The sequence below is a fragment of the Ochlerotatus camptorhynchus genome, unplaced genomic scaffold, assembly GCF_037179485.1.
Source record: "Ochlerotatus camptorhynchus isolate MF236.1 unplaced genomic scaffold, CSIRO-AGI_Acam_v1.1 ptg000221l, whole genome shotgun sequence".
NCBI classification, from domain to species: Eukaryota; Metazoa; Arthropoda; class Insecta; order Diptera; family Culicidae; genus Ochlerotatus; species Ochlerotatus camptorhynchus.
Genome location: NW_027040711.1, coordinates 598,360 through 618,581, shown reverse-complemented (window position 1 = coordinate 618,581; position 20,222 = coordinate 598,360). Strand labels below are relative to the sequence as shown.

General features: G+C 37.9%; 1 protein-coding gene across 1 annotated transcript in view; it reads left to right on the top strand.

The window, feature by feature from the left end:
• The first annotated feature begins 251 nt into the window (after positions 1–251).
• The window catches only part of PGRP-LA (Peptidoglycan recognition protein LA), a 36,123-nt gene continuing 16,152 nt past the window's right edge, over positions 252–20,222 (top strand). The window contains exon 1 of the mRNA XM_065225093.1: positions 252–713. Within this exon, the coding sequence (XP_065081165.1) occupies positions 368–713 (346 nt within the window). The 5' untranslated portion in view covers positions 252–367. The remainder of the gene's footprint in view (positions 714–20,222) is intronic.

Sequence of the window (20,222 nt, the reverse complement as noted above, 5' to 3'; positions counted from 1 at the left end):
CCTACCAAGCAGATATCACATATTATGCAAGTCGATATCGATAACGTGTATGTGATAGCACAACGAGTTTTCTTGGCATATATTTAAATTCAATATTCATACAGTTCTCAAACACAAACCACAATGAGCATCTGGAGTTTCCCATTCCCGTAACACGTTCTCAATGTATGAATCACAACCATCGAGAACAAGCTAATACTTACAACAACTGTCTCGTAGCTAGTCAACCCGTTGAAGTCACTCACCATATCAGTGTGTTTTAGTCTTGACGCTAGCTTTAACCCGTCCAGGTGCTTTTGAAATCACACTTCACGTGCTTGGTGGATCGGCTTTCCCACTACTGGCTCATTGGCAGTCTATAGTAAACATGGATCCCAATACCGCACAACCGTCAGCATCGGCAACTCCATTGCCGGAATCGGTGGCGAACGCATTAATGAGCATTCAACCCCGGTACAACAGCTTCCACCAACACCACGCTGTGCCTCAAATGACTGGCAATAGCTACAGTCAAGCACCGGGTTCAGGGCCTGGATCAATGCCAAGCGCCACAAGCAACAGCAACAATAACAACAACCTGCAACCGGCGACAACCAGTGTGATTAATTTATCCAACTCCAGTGACGTCGTAATCGGACCGATGACTCAATATCAAGGATCCGTTACAATCTATCAATATATGGACGCTACCGTCGAAGCAAGTCGAATCGCTTGTGAGTATTTGCATTCAATCATATGCTTACGTAGGCCGGCAATCTGGATTTGGCTCACGCACCGAATGAAGGACTTCAAACCCGAACAATTGGTCAATTTGCGTCACAGATGGCCCTTTGATTTCGGTGCCTAAGTTTACGACTGTACAGCGAATACGTGATAAGTGTAATGTTATTGTATTTTTTAAATGGGTTGACGTATACAAATGTACGGAAATCGAGCCGAACAATGGATTAGATGGTCGTTGGGATGCAAAGAGAAATCGACTAAGAGAATCTGTCATTGTTACTTAGGACCTAATCCATTGTTCGGCTTGAAATGTGTGGTATATTTTAATGAGCTTTCTATTTATGCTTACTCAACTACAGTACCTTCCCGTTTTTGGCAACAAGTGATTTTTGTCTATTTTGCTTTCTATAAAATGCATCGAGCGCGTTTTTGAATTTGTGATCGTACTAGACCTCTATTTAGGGATTTCAGGTGCTTGGTATTTCTTGAAAAATAAATCTAGACAACACTAGCACATATCTGGCTTCACGTACAAACGTATAAACTTTTTCAAGACCACTAGATGGTGATATATTGGATAGTAAAATTGGATATAATATATTTTAATTTAATTCACGAATTGAAAACGAATGAGCAACAGCATTCAGAGAACACGAACATAGAACGTTTTTGATGATAACAGACTATAAGATTGAATAAGAACTTAATGAAATTTTCATGATTTAACAAAAAAATAATATTTTGATTTTATCCCTAATAAACCGTTACCATACACTAACTATATCATAGATGGTACGACCATACAACATAAAGTTGGGATGATATTCCGAATTGGTGGTTAAAGGGTGATACGGTCAAAATTTGGTCAAGGGAAAACGCGTGTAAATCGGTGAAATCGTTTATTTAAAAAATCAAATTAAATTTCTTTTTCAAGTTCAATTAGTATAAAATTCAGGAAAAATATTCAGTTAGGCTTCCGCTTTTCCAAATCCGAATTGCCGGGCCTTACGCTTGACCCCTGCCATCAGATTTTGTACAGCCACCTTGTCCACCTTCTTCGCCGCAGAAAACCAGTTTGCCTTGAACTGCTGTTCGCCCTTAGCAGTTTTTTTTCAAACACTCTTTCACGTAAATTTCTTGGTTGACAGTTCCGGAAGCTATGAAAATGCTGCTTTTCAAGCCACAGGTACAGATGGCTTGCCAAACCAGATATTTCTTTGCGAACTTTGACAGTTTCATGTGCTTGAAAACATCTGCTACCTTTCCCCTTCCTTTTGCCGTATAAAACTCCTGTCCCGGAAGCTGCTTGTAGTCGGCTTTGACGTAGGTTTCGTCGTCCATTACCACGCAGTCAAACTTCGTCAGCATCGTCGTGTACAGCCTCCGGGATCGTGCTTTGACCGTCGTATTTTGTTTATCATCGCGATTTGGAGTCACTACCTTCTTGTAAGTCGATAGTCCGGCTCGTTTTTTGGCTCGATGCACGGTTGTAGATGATACACCCAGCTTATTTGCGGCATCTCGGAGAGAGAGGTTAGGGTTTCGCTTGAAACTACCGGCAACTCTCTTTGTCGTCTCAGCGGCTTACGGTTTTCGATTTCCCCCCGATCCAGACTTCCTGGCTGTCGACAAACGTTCCCCAAACACTTTAATTACATTTGTAACGGTTGATTTGGCAACTTTTAGCGATTTTGCCAACTTTGCGTGCAAGTAGCTCGGATTTTCGCGATGCGCGAGCAAAATTTTGATACGCTGCTCTTCTTGCTTGGACGGCATTTTGACAACTGAAGAGTGAATTCCAAAATCAAAATAGGAGCAACATTCTACACACACACACCTTCAAAATGAGGGGTGTTCAGGTTTTTTAAATGCAAAATTGAAAGAAATACGTCAAGTTGATATTGACCAAATTTTGACCGTATCTTCCTTTAGGCGCTTCTTATGGTTATTGTTTATGCGGGATTTTACACTTAGAGAAATCTATAGAAGATTCTGCGCTATGGAACATTTTTACGTTTTGTTTATGATCGTTGTAACGAGAAGCACTAGTGAAAAATGTAGTCTAGCTGTGAAGTAAAGCGTTACCATTCTATTAATTTGTTTTAATCGTGGTGGTAATCTCTTCTTATATGCCCTGGTCAAGGAAGCTTTGCCTGCATTACATCCACCAAAGCCTCGTTAAGACTTATAATCTGTCTAATTGACCCACCCTGGAGAAGGCTTTCAAGGTTATATTTTTGAAGCACTTCCAGATTGATTTGCTGCAAAAAGGTTATACCGTAGACCCCCGGGAATCTGACCGTTTTTAATCGGTACACTTTTTGGTTTGAACCCCGCTAATCTGCAGGTCGTGCAAATAAAATTTTGCTCAAACGTCATTTAGCAGGTGGAATTGGGAAAAGATAAATGGAACGATTATAAACGGAACGCAGAATCAAAACAAAACAGAAAAAAATTCTCACATAAACTCCCTTTATGATGGTCATCGGATTACTAGAAGTTCAAATTACAAATTAAAAAACCCCGATTATATGCACAAATGCCGTTGATGTTACGAAATAATTGCGAACCAATTAAAATATTTACTATTTTCTTTAGTCGCTTGCTAATCGTACTAAAAAACCATAAATGGTGATTAAAAAAGATGAATCCGATCTTGACAAATTCATTTCAACAATAAAAACTGATCGAAAATGAAACTGTAAAAAATCCATTCATCATTAATGTTTTTTTTATCTTTATTGTAGAGACTTTCAGCCTTAGGCTGGTTCGTCTCTTATCATTAAAGTTAAACATTTCCAAAAAATATCAATACAGTTTTCATATTAAGGTCTAGTTTTAGAAACCAGATTAAATCTAATGTAATATGTGCTTCAAAAAATTAGTCCACCTTCGGAAAACGTTGATTTAAAAAAAAAACATTATTAGTTTAGGAATCCATAAAAAACTATTTTTTAAATTAATCATTGAGCTCAGCTGAGGTAATTTGATAATGTTCGTAAGCTCTAATATTAAAGTTTTGTAGGTGGTGTAGTGGTAAGCGTGATTACCTCTCACCCCAGCAGGCCTGGGTTCAATCCCAGTCGGCGCCGCCGGGATGTTCTGAGGCATAACATCTCTGATCACGGAAGAGAAGTAAAGCCGTTGGTCCCCAGTTCATGAGTGAATGTGATGGGTCGATAGGTAGGGTCCAGGTGTGAGAGCTGTCTCACTGGCGTCGGTAGCATTGGTGTTCAGCACGGAAAACAAGATCGACGGAAAAAACAAATCAAGGAAAAAAACATTTTGAGTGACTCTGCACCGCTCAGGTTAAGCAAGTGAACCAGCATATCTGTAAACACCCCATTACAGTTCGGAAAATCAGCCATGGGATTTGTGTTGCAGGTTACCTAATGATAATTTCATTAAACTAAAATTTTACATACAATAGCGTAATTGTAGACATCGATACATTATTATAATGTACATAAATAATGATACAATTTCAAAGGGACCGGGGCTGATCACAAATTACGTTCCCATGGTAACTGAAATAAACACGAGTGCTGACCGTTTGTTATGGTTCACCAATTTCCAGCCGACTGACAGCTTTTGTAATTTTCTGTCTGTAGTCATCTGCAGTCCCTGTTTGGTACTGATGCAGGGATTCAAATCATCAGCGAAACGCAATTTATATGTTTTTCATTCTAACGTGACGTGAAATATTTTATGAACACATATCATAAAGAAAAACACATTCACTTCACTCAGTCAGTTGTTCTGTTGTTGTTTGAACCGGTTCAGCCAGAGCTGCTGGTACCTACCAGGATTTTTTCTGGAAATCTATTCCATTTTCCTTGCGGAGTCAGCATCTCTAGAATTACTTCAACTATCCTTCAGCATTTCCTTGTCCGAAGCTTTCTTCGTAAATTTGATGATTTTACCACAGAGAAACAGACATAACTCTCGCAAGTTGTTCATCTAACACGCATTTAACGATCAATTTAAATATCTTTTAGTTCGTAGCACCAGCACCTGTAGCGTGCAAAGTCAATTCATTTGCGTTTGATGTTTATACACTACCGCCATCTGTTCAGCGTACTGCTCATCACAGTATAGTCAACAGATGGGAATAGTGTTTTAACACAGATAACAGACGTTGAGGCTCAAACTAAATATCTGTAAAAAACTTGTGTTAAGATTCCTATTCGACTTAAGTGCCACCAACGCCGACTTCCCCACTTAAAAACCCTCGTTGACAACATGATGGCGCTGGCGTTGCACAACTTACACTAGACTCTAAGTGCCGGTAGCGCCGAGTGGTAATTTTCATACGAAAATTTATCGATACTAGCACCATTGGTCGAAAGTGGAAAATTTATAGAGGAAATCAGAAGATGCTAGCACCACGTAGCGGTGACGTTCCCACTTATCTTTACACAAGTTTCTGGTGGAAATTAGACGTCTGTTCTCTGTGGTTTTAGTGTGACGATGTTTTATATAAAAAAATATTAAATGTGTTATGTCTGTTTGTCTGTGATTTAACGTTTGAAAACACAACTCGATTGTTATATTTTTTTCTCTGTTTGTCTCTATCTTTTTGATTTAATTTGTAAACAGTGGAGGATTTTATGATGCACTTTATTTACACCAAAAAGCAACTAAATATGCTGTTCGTTCTCGTTACCAATGGTTTTGAAATTTAGTTTTGTAAATTTTATGAAGGGATAGAGTGCTGCATTAAATTAATTTTTTAATCCAGAAATGTTTTGACTGCATAGTCTGACTTTAAAAGGGTTTTAAAACAGCAAAAATCTGAACTAATAATCAAGAATGTAGCCGGCGCCGGTGGTGTAGTGGTAAGCGTGACTGCTTTCTCATCCCAATGGGTCTAGGTTCAATCCCAGCCTAGGTCGGTGGCTTTTTCTGAGGCATAAAAATCTCTGCCCAAGTAACAATTTTGGATTTATAAGGGTTCTGAAGACTGTGATTTAGACTTGTAGCATGCTTTAAAACCTCGATAAAACTTGCGATGTTACTTGGGTGGTCACGTCTTCCTTCGGAAGGGAAGCAAAGCTGTTGATCCCGCCCCATGTGAGTTTGAATGGGTGCGATATCCTACGCAGGTGTGGAAGCTGCCTTCCTGCACATTCGGTTGCAATCGATGTCCGTCGGTGATTGGCCCTAGATTGCGTAACAGAGACCGACGTTAAATAAAGGAATGAAGAAGTAATCAAGAATGTTTTGCTGTATTTAAACTAAAACGAGTATGGATTTCCATTATAAAACCCCAATAAATCAGAGTGAAAGCTAAACAGCTGGTGAATTGTTACTTGGGTAGTGTCCATAGTTCTACAAAATTTCACACAATGTCAATGACAAACTTCTGAGATTCGGGTGATTATTTGAAGCGGAACATCTTTCAATCAACTAGTTGCTTCTCGTCGTAATGTCAATACCTTTACACCAATAAATTACCATGCACATTATTAAACATAATCTCAAAATATGACGATTACTAATTCACTCACATTTTTATTTAAATGTACCGCTAATCAACCAATGTTTCATTTATTTAATACTAGCTCATATTTATCAGAAGATGATCATTTATGGGAAACTTTTTGTGAAAGTATATCAACATCATAACGACAAATAACCTTTTCAGTGAGCTTCATCCAATATACCATAGTCGCCAATATCTCTAGAGTTTTGAATCAAAATTACGTGTTATTCTAAGGACGTTATGTTATTTTTTTTTTCATATGTCTCGAAAATTGCAACCATTTGTTAACAAACAACATAGAATTTTTAATGACAATAAAATTTACGGTGGCTTCATTGTCTTGACACACATTGTAAATTATGAACAAAGATATAGACTTCTAGACGTTTATGAATTGCACAAGTATAAGTGTAGAACTTTGGGTGAATTCAAAAGGTTTTCTTGCACTAATACTTTTAATTTACCCCAAGTTCTGCACTAATATAATAATGCAATTCATAAACGTCAGAGAAGTCTTAAAAGAAAAAGTTTTGAGAGGGGGCGACCCCGGCGTAGTGGTAAGCATCCATACCTCTCACGTCAAAGTCACGAGTTCAAATCTCACCTCCGGACAAGTCACGAATGACCCAAGAGCGTTAAAGTGACTATAATAAAAAAAAAAAGTTTGGAGAGCTTTCAGCGTTGCATCTACAAGCTTGTTCTAATTCAAAATCGAGTAGAACAACAATGATTAAGTTCAAACCAATTATTAATCAAATATTATTTTTAAATGTCATTAAATAGGCTTCCACCCGACAGCTTGACTAAATGTTACTATATTAGATTAGACTGGCCCACAGAAATAAAATTTCTAAACTTCCACGGACAAACCTCTAGATTTGTGATGAGAAACCCATAATTCAAAAGTTTCAGCTTATTTGGTTCTTATATGAGCTGGCACTTTTAGTTTGAATTTTGTATGGGGAATTTGGATAAAATACATGAAATAATGACACTCCTACACTCTATCGATCATAACAAAAATTCCTTATTCTCGATTTGATTCAGATTTTCAAAACCTGTAGTTCAGTTAATGAGTAACAATTTTGCTGAAGCTTGCATCATGAATCCAGTTAGAGATGCTCGCTTATAAATGTAGGGGAAATGGATGTAATGTCGGCCTAAATGCCCCTAATTTGGGCCCATACCTAAATTCAGCAATCGACTAAATTTTCAATAGCGACCAAAAATATCCATTAGTACCGTCCCAATGACGTGATCATCTAGATAAAATTGATAAATAGCAGATGTTTAGCGATATGCCCAATATAAGATCCATAGGCCAACATTAGAGCCATTTCCCCTATATGAGCATTTTGTGAATGATTTTTTTTACAAAATCTCCTATATCAACATTACACTGAAAGCGCCAGTCCGTGTAACGTCAAAAAGAGCTGAAACATTCAGAGAGTGGTTATCGCACCAAAAGACATGAGCCTGGATGTTGGCCTGTGGAAAATATGAAGTTTTTTTGTGGTAATCTAGTTGATACGTTGCATAAGCTGCCTGTATTTTGTTGCAATGTACGAGCAGAAATTCTGAGCTCAATCGAGTTTTCTGAACCAGTTCTATGCACGAAATGGTGAAGGAATATAATTTCTCCACACATGTCAACCAATATCCCCATATAAATTTTAAATCAAAAGCGCCAGCTCGTGTTACATCCAAAAGAGCTGAAATTTTCGTAGAGTGCTTTTCTCACCTTATGGCACAAATCAAGGGGTTGGACCAACCGGTGAACACTCGTGTTTATTTCAGTTACCGTGGGGACGTAATTTGTGATTAGTCCCAGTCCCTTTCAAATTTTATCATTATTTATGTACGTCCTTAAATTCGAAATGACGTTTCACATTCATCTAGTGATGGCCGATTTTCATTCGAATTATTGATTAACGAACCGAAAAGTAAAATAATTGTAATCGATTATATCATGCTGATATGACAGCAGTTCCGTTTCAAATGACATTTTTTTTTAAAATTTTTTGATCGACCTTCTACGATTATGTTGAAACTTTGCACAGTTGTTTGTTATTGCCCAACATGCCATTTTACATATTTGGTTCCCTAGTTTTGTGCCGTAATATTTTTAACAAAAAGCCCAATTAATATTCTTAAACTTTGCTGTTCTCAGTTTTTCAATCATACGCATGAGTTAAGATATATTTAATTATGAGTAAGAGACGGTATGGGAAAAGTGTATTTTTCTGTTTGGCCTCATATACGGCTAGCTAGTTTAGCTAATTAATTAATCTTAACTCATGCGTATGATTAAAAAACTGTGAACAGCAAAGTTTGAGGAAATTAATTGGGCTTTTTGTTAAAAATATTTTCAAGATTAAACACTCACGAATAACATCTCAAAAGAACGAAAATTTCTCAAATTATGCGATAAGTGAATTTTAACCTACGAGTATCTCGAAAATAACAACTTTGGGCAATTTAAGCACTATTAGCTTTTTTGTTGTAAGTTTAATGTGTTTTAATATTAACACTATTTTAAAGATATTCGATAACTGTAGGTGGTATTTTGGAAAATGCTTATTTTTTCAATAATTCATAACTTTTTTGTTTATGATTTGCACAGCAAATGCACAGTGTCAGTAGGTATTACTTTATCTAAACTACAAAAAAAATATAAAAAAAAATTAAAAAAAAAAATATGCAATTTGAGTATTTTTTTTTTTTTTGATAATTTTGATTTTTTTGTAAAAAAAATAAAATTGTTTACAGTGTATATTTTTTCTTGGAAGGCACAATACTTCTAAGTTACCATCTCGATCAAACAAATCGTTCATGAGATATATATTTTTCTATTGATGCGTATCATTTTTGCATAAGCCCTTTTCAAGTGTTAGTCGTGTGCAAAACTAGGGAACCATATATGTAAAATGGCATGTTGGGCAATAACAAACAACTGTGCAAAGTTTCATCATAATCGTAAAAGGTCGATCCGAAACGATTTGCGAATCTGTGTGGAACTGCTCATGAGCATTAACTTCTCCAGAGGATCATAACCCATCGTTTCAAACATATGCTGCACTCTCATTGGTGGAAAAATGGCAGCCCAGCGAACAAAAAAATAATCGATTAGTTGTTAATCGAATAATTTAAAAAATGGGACATCTCTAATTTTGGTGTGATTGTTTTGATAAAAAAGTAGAAGGGTCTGTGCCTAGGGGCACGAACGGAAGCTTGACGTAGGACCGCTAGTGAACGGAATAAATGTGAAGAGCATTAAGTTCTTTTAATTGATCAAATCAGGCATAACATTTGATAACGGCACAAAAGCATTTGTAAACAAACATTCTAAGGCCCTTTACACGCGAACTAAAGTACGCCCACGCAAACCAATACCACTTTCGGAAAGGTGATAGTTGCCCCTAAGTGATGATGTTGTTGGTTTGCGTGGGCGTACTTTGGTTCGCGTGTAAAGGGCCTTAGAAGTTTTGTTTACAAATGCTTTTGTGCCGTTATCAAATGTTATGCCTGAAATATCTATTATCTCAACTCTTTCCGTTTTTGAATTGTAGGCGATCCAAATTTGTAGTAATCTTTTTCAAAAAGAAAGTTAATTACGAGAATCAATCAAAATCACTTGCACCCCTGCTTCCAAGTTTGTGTGGTCGTTCCCAACAAACAATTTGAGCTGAATAAGCTATTTTTTAGCTTAAGAAGCATATTTGTGCCTGAATAAGCTGTTACTCAGCTTGCAATGTTTGTTGGGTTGGGGGCTTGTGGTTCTGAATATGCACAAACAAGCATAGATAAATTCTATTCCTACTCTTTACTGATGTAAGCTTGATGGCCCTGAAAAGGGCCGTTTTATTGAAGAGGACATCCATGGCTACTTACGCTTGGCGTGTTTAGTGTAGGTGACAGCATCACGGACCTCATTTTCCAGGAACACCTTCAGCACACCTCGTAGATCAGACCGGAGATACGTCAGACACCGCCACGGCGAGCCAGACGACGGATGGTGGTTATCTCGAAGAATTTGCGATGACGACTGGCACCTCCTTTGCCACGACCAGCCACGACCTACTGCTGCTATTGCTGACCACGCCGTCCGAAGCGAAAATGAGCTGATACCTGACAGCAGCGCTGCTTTATATCTTTTTAGGTTAAAGCTGAATGATGTGCAACCAAGTGGTATAAAAGCTACAAAGACTCCTCCCATTATGAGTAGTTTGCTATCAAGTAGTGACACTGGCTATTTTCTTTTTGCGTACACGGCGAATGAGAACGCGCCAAATTTGAGTTTAGTTTACTCATAATCGCCAAAAGTGTAGGAACTCAGCGATGAGTAAATTTGTCTCATGATTTCCTGTGGAAAACCTAAAAAATCTGCCAGAAAATGAGGAAATTGACGAAAATTTTATTCAGTCTCGAAGTAGTACCAATAGACTGAGTGAATCCAATCTTTACTTTTCTCAAATTCGGGAATTTTTCCCTGGAAAATCCTGGAAAAACCTGGGAAAACATGAAGAATATTTACTCATCGCTGAGTTCCTGCACTTATTTCTGAGATAACTAAACTCAAATTTGGGTCGTTCTCATTCGCCGTGATAGATATCGGCGCCGGTGGTTAGCGTGATTACCTCTCACCCCAGCAGGCCTGGGTCCAATCTCAGTCGGCGCCATCGGCATGTTCTAAGGGCTAACATCTCTGGGAGCTGCGTCCCTTATGTCGGTAGCATTGAAGCTCAGTACGGAAAACAAATCTCGCGTCACTTTTCAATAGGTCCTATCTACATTGATCGATTCTCTTCATCGACACTCTCTTTCGTAAATAACTCGGCTTCACAAATCTGGATCAACAATAGAATAGGGCCCATCAGCATTTGTAAACAAACCGTTCCAAAGCCCTTTACTCACAAAGCGAAGGCCACCCACACAAACAAACACCATCATCGGATAGGGGAAACTTCTACCTACAAGATGTTGGTGTTGGTTTGTGTGAGCGGCCTTCGATTTGTGAGGCTTTGGAACGGTTTGTTTATAAATGCTGATGGGCCCTATTCTATTGTTGATCCAGAAATGTTTCCTGCCGTCTTCGTCGAATTAGATGCTAGATTGTTGCTTCTTCCATCGAAAATATCCGGCTGTGGCGATTCAAAGTTGATCAAGGTTGATCAAAATAATTTGTATCCCTGCTTCCAGTTTGATTACATGAGCATTTTGTGTGGTCGGTGGTTCTGAATATGGACAAACAAGCAGATGAATTATTATTATTATTAGGTTTATTTAGGAGGCTTTCAGCCTTAGGCTGGTTCGCCTCCAACCACAAGCAGATGAATTCTATTCCTACTCTTTACTGTAATAAGCTTGGTGGCCCTGAAAAGAGCCGTTTCGTTTCCAATGTTGGTGATGATTTAACCTCTGAAACCAAACAGAGTGCGTCTCTGTCACTTCAAAAACGTAGATGACATCCATGGCGTGTTTAGTGTAGGTGACAGCATCACAGATCTCATTTTTCAGGAACACCTTCAGCACACCTCGTACATGGCGATGAGTGTGTAAAATATTACGCAATTCCATCCTCCCTATTCGCAAGCACCCGAGGATCGGAGGCGAATGTCACTTCGACTTGTTTCGTCTACTTACTACTCTCTGACGACTGTGCTGGGGAAGCAGAATATGCATGTAGGTAATTGGTGGATTTGTTAGTTAATTCGACGCTTTTGGACAATGCTGAACATTTACCAGTTTTTCAATAGTTTCTTGTTGAAAATCAACATTCGTAGCCATATTTCTGATCGATTGGTGATAAAATTATTGAAATTGGACCAGGGGAAGCTGAGTTATTAACGTTCAAAATCTTTCTTAATTTGTTACATGTTCCATTTTCGGTTTTCACAAAGTGTACCCCCATATAGAAATCCCAGACGTAGTCCTACGTCAAAAGAGCGTGAAATTTCATCTCTACCGAGGGGGCAGCAAAACCACAAAATTACCTTGCATACAGGGGGTATTCATTGGATGAAAGGGACCGTGAAAGAGGACACTAAAATATAAAGTTTTCTTCCGACTGTTTCATCTTAGTATTCTTCTTTGGTTGGACTGTTGAAATAAATGATAAAAAAATTTCCCCATACAGATGTGGGCCAGTCTAATATTAGATACTAAGCTGACTCATGTCGTGCAAAAAAGGATAAGTGAGAAATAATAATAAATTTGTCTAAGTAGGTGCCCCCAAAACTACCGACTTACTGCATAGCTCTATCTACACAGCAAAAAACTAATTTTGATATCACATCAATGTGGATGCACTTCAATCGTGTCAAAAATATGGTGTAATATTACTTGCCAAAAAGGACAAAATAATTCAGTGCATGAACCGACATGTCGCTGCTCTCATTGCATTTGTTTATTTTTGTGGCCATAAAAATTAAATGAGATTTTCGACATAATTGAAGTTCATCCTCTTGGATGTAATATTAAAAATTATTTGTTGCTGTGTATCTTTCGTGATATAAATTTTAAGCACCAGTTTTCTGTGGAAGCGACTGTCCATCGCAAGCTAAAAGCCACAAAACTAACCGCATCATATGACTGACCAGCTCGTTGCAAACTAATCTGATGTTATGATTATTGTTTGCAAATTGTGACAATCAGTGCCTAGTGGAAGCAACAAGTCGATGGAGAAGCCTAGGGGGAGACAACTGGGGTATACGTTTGGATCCTCTTTTTGTTCCAGTCGCTAATTGGTTGATTTTCATGTTTAAGGTTGCTTTTTTTCTGTTTATATTGATTTAGCACGGATAATATTCAACAGGGACTACAGGAGCGGATTAAGAACCTACGAAGAAAAAGACAACGAGGCATATGTACTGTCTTGTCTTAGGAAAAACCAAATGAACACCTACAAGGAATATAGAGGAAGACATTTCGCGCGTGCAAACCCACTGGCGACCACGACGAACAAAATGTAGTCTGTAGCGTGCATACGCGAGTGACCACGAACGTTGGTAAACGAGATAGGCATACTCAATTATTTACTCAATTTATTGCTTGCTCATCGTTGTAGAAGGATGGATACATCTACCTATGTGGAATACATATCACTTTCTGATGAATCGTTTATAGTGTATCTAAGGGTTGTAATGTAGTGTTATAGAATGAGAGTTTGGAAATCAAAATGAGTTAATGGAAAATTGTTCTGCGAATAAATAATTTTTTAAACCAATTCAGAATAATCCATCACGAGCAGAACTAAAACTTTCTCATCGCTGGCTCCTGACCATTCTCGTTATAGGATGTATTGTGCGTTGCTAGAAAATTTACATTCATTAGTTGTGCGCAAACGCTTATAAAACTACGGGTTTGCTATCAATCTTTTTGGTGTCTTCGGGCACTTATTCCTTAACTCATGAGGAAAAAGAGCACCCAGGACACCATTAACCGTAATCGTAAAACCGTAGTTTTATAAGCGTTTGCACACAACTGACAATTTAAAATTGTTGAAGAAACCGATGCTGATTTTCATACAAAATTGTCAACTTTGACATGATATTAGATGTTTAATGTTAGAACTACAAATATGTTCAATTTTACGATTACAAAATATTAAGAATAAACCTTTCGATCAAACTTCGTTACTTTTTTATGAATAGCCGTAAACCTGGTTCAGAAGTGTTTTGAATTGGCTCTTGGCTGATTATAGCGGATGATCAGTGTGCCTACAAAGCAAAATTGATATTATGTGGAATAACAGTGAATCATTCCCAAGGAATCAAAAATATCTCAAAATGACAAAATAACAAGCAATTAACGAGCCGAATGATAACGCTATGTCAGCAATGGAAAGCAATAATGATATAATCTTCATCCCTTTTGACGTAGGACTACGTCTGTGATTTCTATATGGGGGTACACTTTGTGAAAACCGAAAAAGGAACATGTAACAAAATTATGGAAGATTTAGAACATTAATAACTCAGCTGCCCCTAGATCAATTTCAATAATTTTATCACCAATCGATCAGCAATATTTCTACGCATCAATATCAATGCTTCCGACTGATGATTTTCATCAAAAAACTATTGAAAAAGTTATCATGTCAAGCATTGTCCAATGTACAAATAAAAAGTGATAATTTTATCATGAAAAAAACGTTCTTCCCAAACCCAGTCGTCATAACCGAGTACCACTTGTTGCACATCATCCTGCTTTAACCTGAAAAGATATAACAGAGCGCTGCTGTCTAGCCTCAACTCATTTTCGCTTCGGACGGCGTGGTGAGCAGGCAGCAGAAGCATCAATAGCATCAGTAGGAAGGTTGTGGCAGGTTAGGTAGTCCACTCTTCTACCCAACACTGGACTGGTCATGGCAAACTTCGTAAAGGAGGCGTCATCGCAAGGTTCAACGTATCTCCGGTCTGATCTACGAGGTGTTCTGAAGGTTTTCCTATAAAATGAGATCCGTGATGCTGTCACCTACACTGGATCGGCCATGGATGTCATCTACGCTTTGAAGCGACAGAGACGGACTCTGTACGGTTTCAGAGCCCATACATAAATTCAGCAATTGACTAAATTTTAAATAGTGACCAAAAATATCCATTAGTACCTCATCTAAATAAAACTGATAAATTGTTGATTGTTAGCGATGGGCCCAATCTTAGATTCATAGGCCAACATTAGAGCAATTTCCCCCCCTTTTCCTACAATTTTACAAACTGATACACAATTCTGATGTGAGTCACGTTTGACAGATGTTTTACAAATTATCACCGCTACGACAACAGCGCCACGGGTGGCCGGTGGTTGGTTGGATTTCACTATTGCAGGTGGAGAGATTTGAAACCACTTCTCAACTACAAAAGTGAACAGAGTGAATTTTTATTACATGTTTGAATATTAGGCACTGGTCATGAATGAATTTTGAAAAAAAAATACGTTCCCTAGCTGGATTTTAATATATATTTTTTTAATCAACCCGCAGCGCACCTACACCCTACCGGTGGATGTAAGATTCGCTTACAATTATGTGGGATTCATCATCAGAGGATGTAAAGTGGAGACCGCATGAACCGAGGATGCGATATACCTAGCTGCGGTCCGATGTAAGAAAATTGGAGACCGAAAAATGTGGAGTGTATTAGTGAGTGAAATTAATTATGTCGCAAAAAAATAGAAAAAAGGTTGCCGACTGGACTCGAACCACGGACGTTGCGACAATCAGACCTGTGCCTTCTCCACTGCTCTATCCATGCTTCTGAATATGGTTAGCTTAAAAGCAAACATGAAGCGCTCATTTTCTCGCATGCTCGACTTCATATGCTTTTTCTACTGGAGAGATTCGAGATAAGTGTGTGCGTCGTTCTACAATGTTCTGCAATGTGCGTCGTTCTACAACTTACTGGTATAGTCGAAAGCGTAGATGGAACACGAAATAAAAAAGACAAAAAACCATTACATCGCCTGCATGGTTAATTTCTAACATTCGTTGCGATGTTCATGAACAGAGGATGATAGGAAACGGAACTAACATTCATTGTAATAGATTTTTGGTTTGCGTGTAGGAAAGCTTCACAGCGCACCAGGGCGCCGCGGCGACCAGGTTGGGAAGTACTGCAGTAAAGAGTTGGAATAGAATTTATCAGTGCCTGTTTGTCCATATTCAGAACCACACGCCCCGAACGACCACACAAAATGCTCTCTAGAGTTGTAATCTTGCAACCAAACTTGGAAGCACCCCCAATGATTTGGATCGATTCTCTTCATCAACTTTCCCTTTGAAAAAAATACTACAAATTTGGTATACCTAATATTCAAAATCGGAAAGATTTAAGATAATAGATGATCGATCAATTAAAAGAACTAAATGCGCTTCACATTTGTTCCATCCACTAGCGGTCCTACGTCAAGCTTCCGTTCGTGCCCCTAGGCACATACCCTTTTATTTTGTTTTCATTACAAACGGCCTTTGCAATATATGCCTTTGCAATATGTAGTTCACTCGGGTCGGTAGAAGCAGGGTGGCCAGACCGATTTATCGGTAGTCCTACCGATTTTTGGGATGCCTACCGATTCACAGACAAAAGGTTAAAAACTACCGATTTTTCACTTTTCCTACCGAGAATCACAGATTTTTGGTAATCTTGAAAAATGTTCAATACCTATGTGTTGTTTTCCTTGTATCAGGCATAACATTTGATAACGGCACAAAAGCATTTGTAAACAATCTTTCTAAGGCCCTTTACACGCGAACCAAAGTACGCCCACGCAAACCAATACCACTTTCGGAAAGGTGGTAGTTGCCCTATCCGATGATGTTGTTGGCTTGCGTGTAAAGGGCCTTAGAAAGTTTGTTTACAAATACTTTTGTGCCGTTATCAAATGTTATGGCTGAATTCTTAGCATTAGAATTAGAAATATTGATTTCGACACGTTTAAAACAGAAGAACTGAAGGACAGACCCCCCCCCCCCCCCCGCTCACAAAGGTTTCAAGTATCGGGAAAGCTTTCTTCAGACGGCCTACCGATAACTACCGATAAAAGTTTTGAGATGCTACCGATAACGAAAAAAATAATCTGGCCACCCTGGGTAGAAGGAATCGACCAAATTGTTGGCTCGTGTTGGTTCGTGAAGCAGCTTGCCAACAATGTGTGTTAATGGGATTTTTTTAGTTATGTCTCTTCTCGATTCCGATCAAACTATGTCCTCAACCGTGTATATTGCAACAAAGCAGACAAGCAATAAACCATTATCCTTCTACAACTCCGATCAAGCTACACACCAAATTCTAGTTTTGATGTTCGGTATATTTTTTACGGTTTTGATCTGTAAAATTCATTTTTACAGAATCTGTAAAATTGCTTTAATTTTCTTCTGTCTGTCAAAAAACTACAAGTTTCCGGTAATTACTATCAGATTATTACTGAAAATTTGCATTTATTTTGCCGATGTACCTTGTAAACAATGAAATGTCATTTATTTGTTGCCTGGTTTTACAGATATTGGAGAGTCATCCTAACTTGACAAACTTAACTGTTATTTCGGTGATTTTACCAGCGTGGTTGCAGTAAAGGTGGAATACGAGCTCTGGTGCCCTACATACATAAATATTAACAAGAATGTTGAGGCATTCGGGGTGCTTGATAAATGTGACTCGACGTATTTTCCAACAATCAATCTTGTGTTGACGATTTTGGCGACACTCCCGGTTACTACAGCCAGTGTGGAGAGATCTTTCTCCACACTGAAATGAATTCAAACTAACCAGCAACATTCGGGCTTGGCTAAAATATTAATTAACTGGGATTATGCCATTGACCCAAACCACGTGTTTGATATACTAGCAAAGAGTAAAGCTAAAAGATTACTTCTGTAATCTTCCAGGATGTGGCCCTACGTTGTGTTTAATTTATTGCTCAGATTTCTGGACAGCAGTTTGGAGATCGGCAATTGATTGAAATGAAGTAAAAGAATACATCACTTTCTCTATTTATTACCCTGATCGGAGGTCAAATTCAAACTTAATCTAATTACATTGAATATTTGCACTTATATAGCTAACTGGAACAATACAAAATATTACAGAAAAACGATCACTTCAAAAACAAAACAAAAATACAGTGATAGCCAAACAAAAACATAAAAAGCATACAGAATGATGAAGGCAACAGTATCCGCTGTTCTTCTTTTGAAAAATTATTATTTTACATTCTGATGGTTCATTGAAAATTCCGATCAAAGATTAAAACGAATTAATAAAAAAATAAAATGACGACGCATGAATTTGAACGATTTTGGTGAAGGTAAAAAAAAGACAATAAATTAACATATGTATCGTGACTCTGTATCATTTGATGTTTAGTTATGCGCACATTTTATGAAGCATCGGAATTTTTATGTCATAAAATTAGCTCCCAAAACCAAATCTTGGCTACGGGCCTATTATCGTTGTAGTAGTAGCAAGCGTTTTGTCTTTATCTTAGTTTGCTTTATGTGTTTGGATTCGCTGATCGTATCCTACTACCGTGCAGTTTTAGATTTGGCTTGTGGAAATGCATTGAAGCATCGGCAATGCGCTCTCGGACATTATGTAATTTTGAGATTTGGTGAGTACGTTCCAGTGGAAAATGTTCTTATACATTTATTTTCATCGATTTTCGTTTGCTTCCCGGCGTGGGGCCTCGATCTCGAGTGGTCTGTTGCTCGGCTTGTACGGTTGGGTACGTGTGATACGATCAAACGCCTTGCTGAAGTCTGTATTGAGAGCTTCAACATGGTTTCCTATGTCCATGTGCATGTTAGTGATTCTGTTTTTCATTGACATTTGCTTTAACTATGAATTGATGGGTCGATAGGTAGGGTACAGGTGTGGGAGCTGCCTTCCTGGCGTCGGTAGCATTGGTGCTCAGCACGGAAAACAAATCAAGGAAAAAAATCATCATGTGTCTCACACTTAACTGAGCTCTTATTGTGAAGCACACTCATTTCCATTGTCTCAACACTATTGGCTCGAATAGTGACTCACTTGGAGTTTATGTGCCTCACATGGTAATATCAATAGCTTTGCACATCATATACATGCAGGCAAAAGAACGTAACAATTCCATAAGAAACACTTATGAATTTTAGCTATAAGAAATGAGTTTGAATTTCATTGATTTACCTGATGAAAAATAATGTTGATACTGGAACCGGAAAATTGGACGTTGAGATTACCCGTCTTTCAACGCTTGGGAAAATGAAACGGTTTAAGGCGAATAAAAGCTACTTCATATGTTAACCGAAAATCATTGATAAGTCACGCTTATGAAATTCATATATGTTTGTTCATAAGTCGAGCCTTATGGAATTCTTAAGTCTATTTGCCTCAGTGTAGTTCAATGTTGTACAATATTCTGCTTTATCGACTTATACTTCACCGACTCCAAAATTGAATCGAAGAATATTATACGCAAAGCTTCCAGAGAGAGCATTTCCAGCCCAAAACGCAAACCGGTTGGTCATGAGTGTTTCCGATTTGAATGTAACATTTCTCACGTGTTCGCTGCTACTAATGGTTGCATTTTTCATTTAAATATTATTTTTTCCTCCAGAGTAACTTTTGAAAACGAAATTCAAGGGTATTTCATCAATTTTCTTGAAAAAAAAATTATAAAGATCGAAGGGGGGGTGTTTTGAGATAATCATCGTTTTACGTTTTTTAAATACTAATTTACGAAGTTTTTTCTTTCAGTGTATTTTTTCCGCAAAGATAATTTAATTACCTAAAACTTCTTCTCATATGCCGTTTTGATCAGATCAATAGTTTTCAAGTTATGGTTTTTTGAATAAAAAATAATCAATTTTTTTATACGCCCTTTTCAAAAGTTACTCTGGAGGAAAAAATCATATTTAAATGAAAAATGCAACCATTAGTAGCAGCGAACACGTGAGCAATGTTTCATTCAAATCAGAAGGGGTCGAGACAAAATTGACATTTTTTTTTAACGATTTGAGCTAGAAATGCTCAATTGAAACGCCAAAGAATTCACTTCGGCCTATCGGATGAAGATAAAAATTGATTCGGTTGGAGCGCTTCTTTTGTTTTTGGGAATAATGGGTGCAAACCTTCATACCACGCGTTCTCATTGACTTCGTTCGGTAGCTTATTAGCTAAAGTATCGTACCAAACGCATAATTGACTTGTTAACTCTGAAATCATGGATTTATTTGAAGTGTTCTGCACGATAGGCCCAAAATAGGCGATTAGGCCGAAGTAGTTCTCTACCCTATTAGTTCTGAAATACAAAGCTGCTTGATTGTTCAGAGTGTATTCAGTAGGTAATTGAAAAAGAAGCATCTTTCCACCTTGATTTCAATTGCTGAAGTTTCGTTATTAATTCGTATATATTTCAACCCTGTTTTGCAACAATTCGTCTTCCTCTGTAGGTTGTGTTCTGTAATGTGTACTGTAATACATACTACACATGCAAACAGACAACCGCGGCTCACGAGTTTTGACTTATGTGTAGTGTT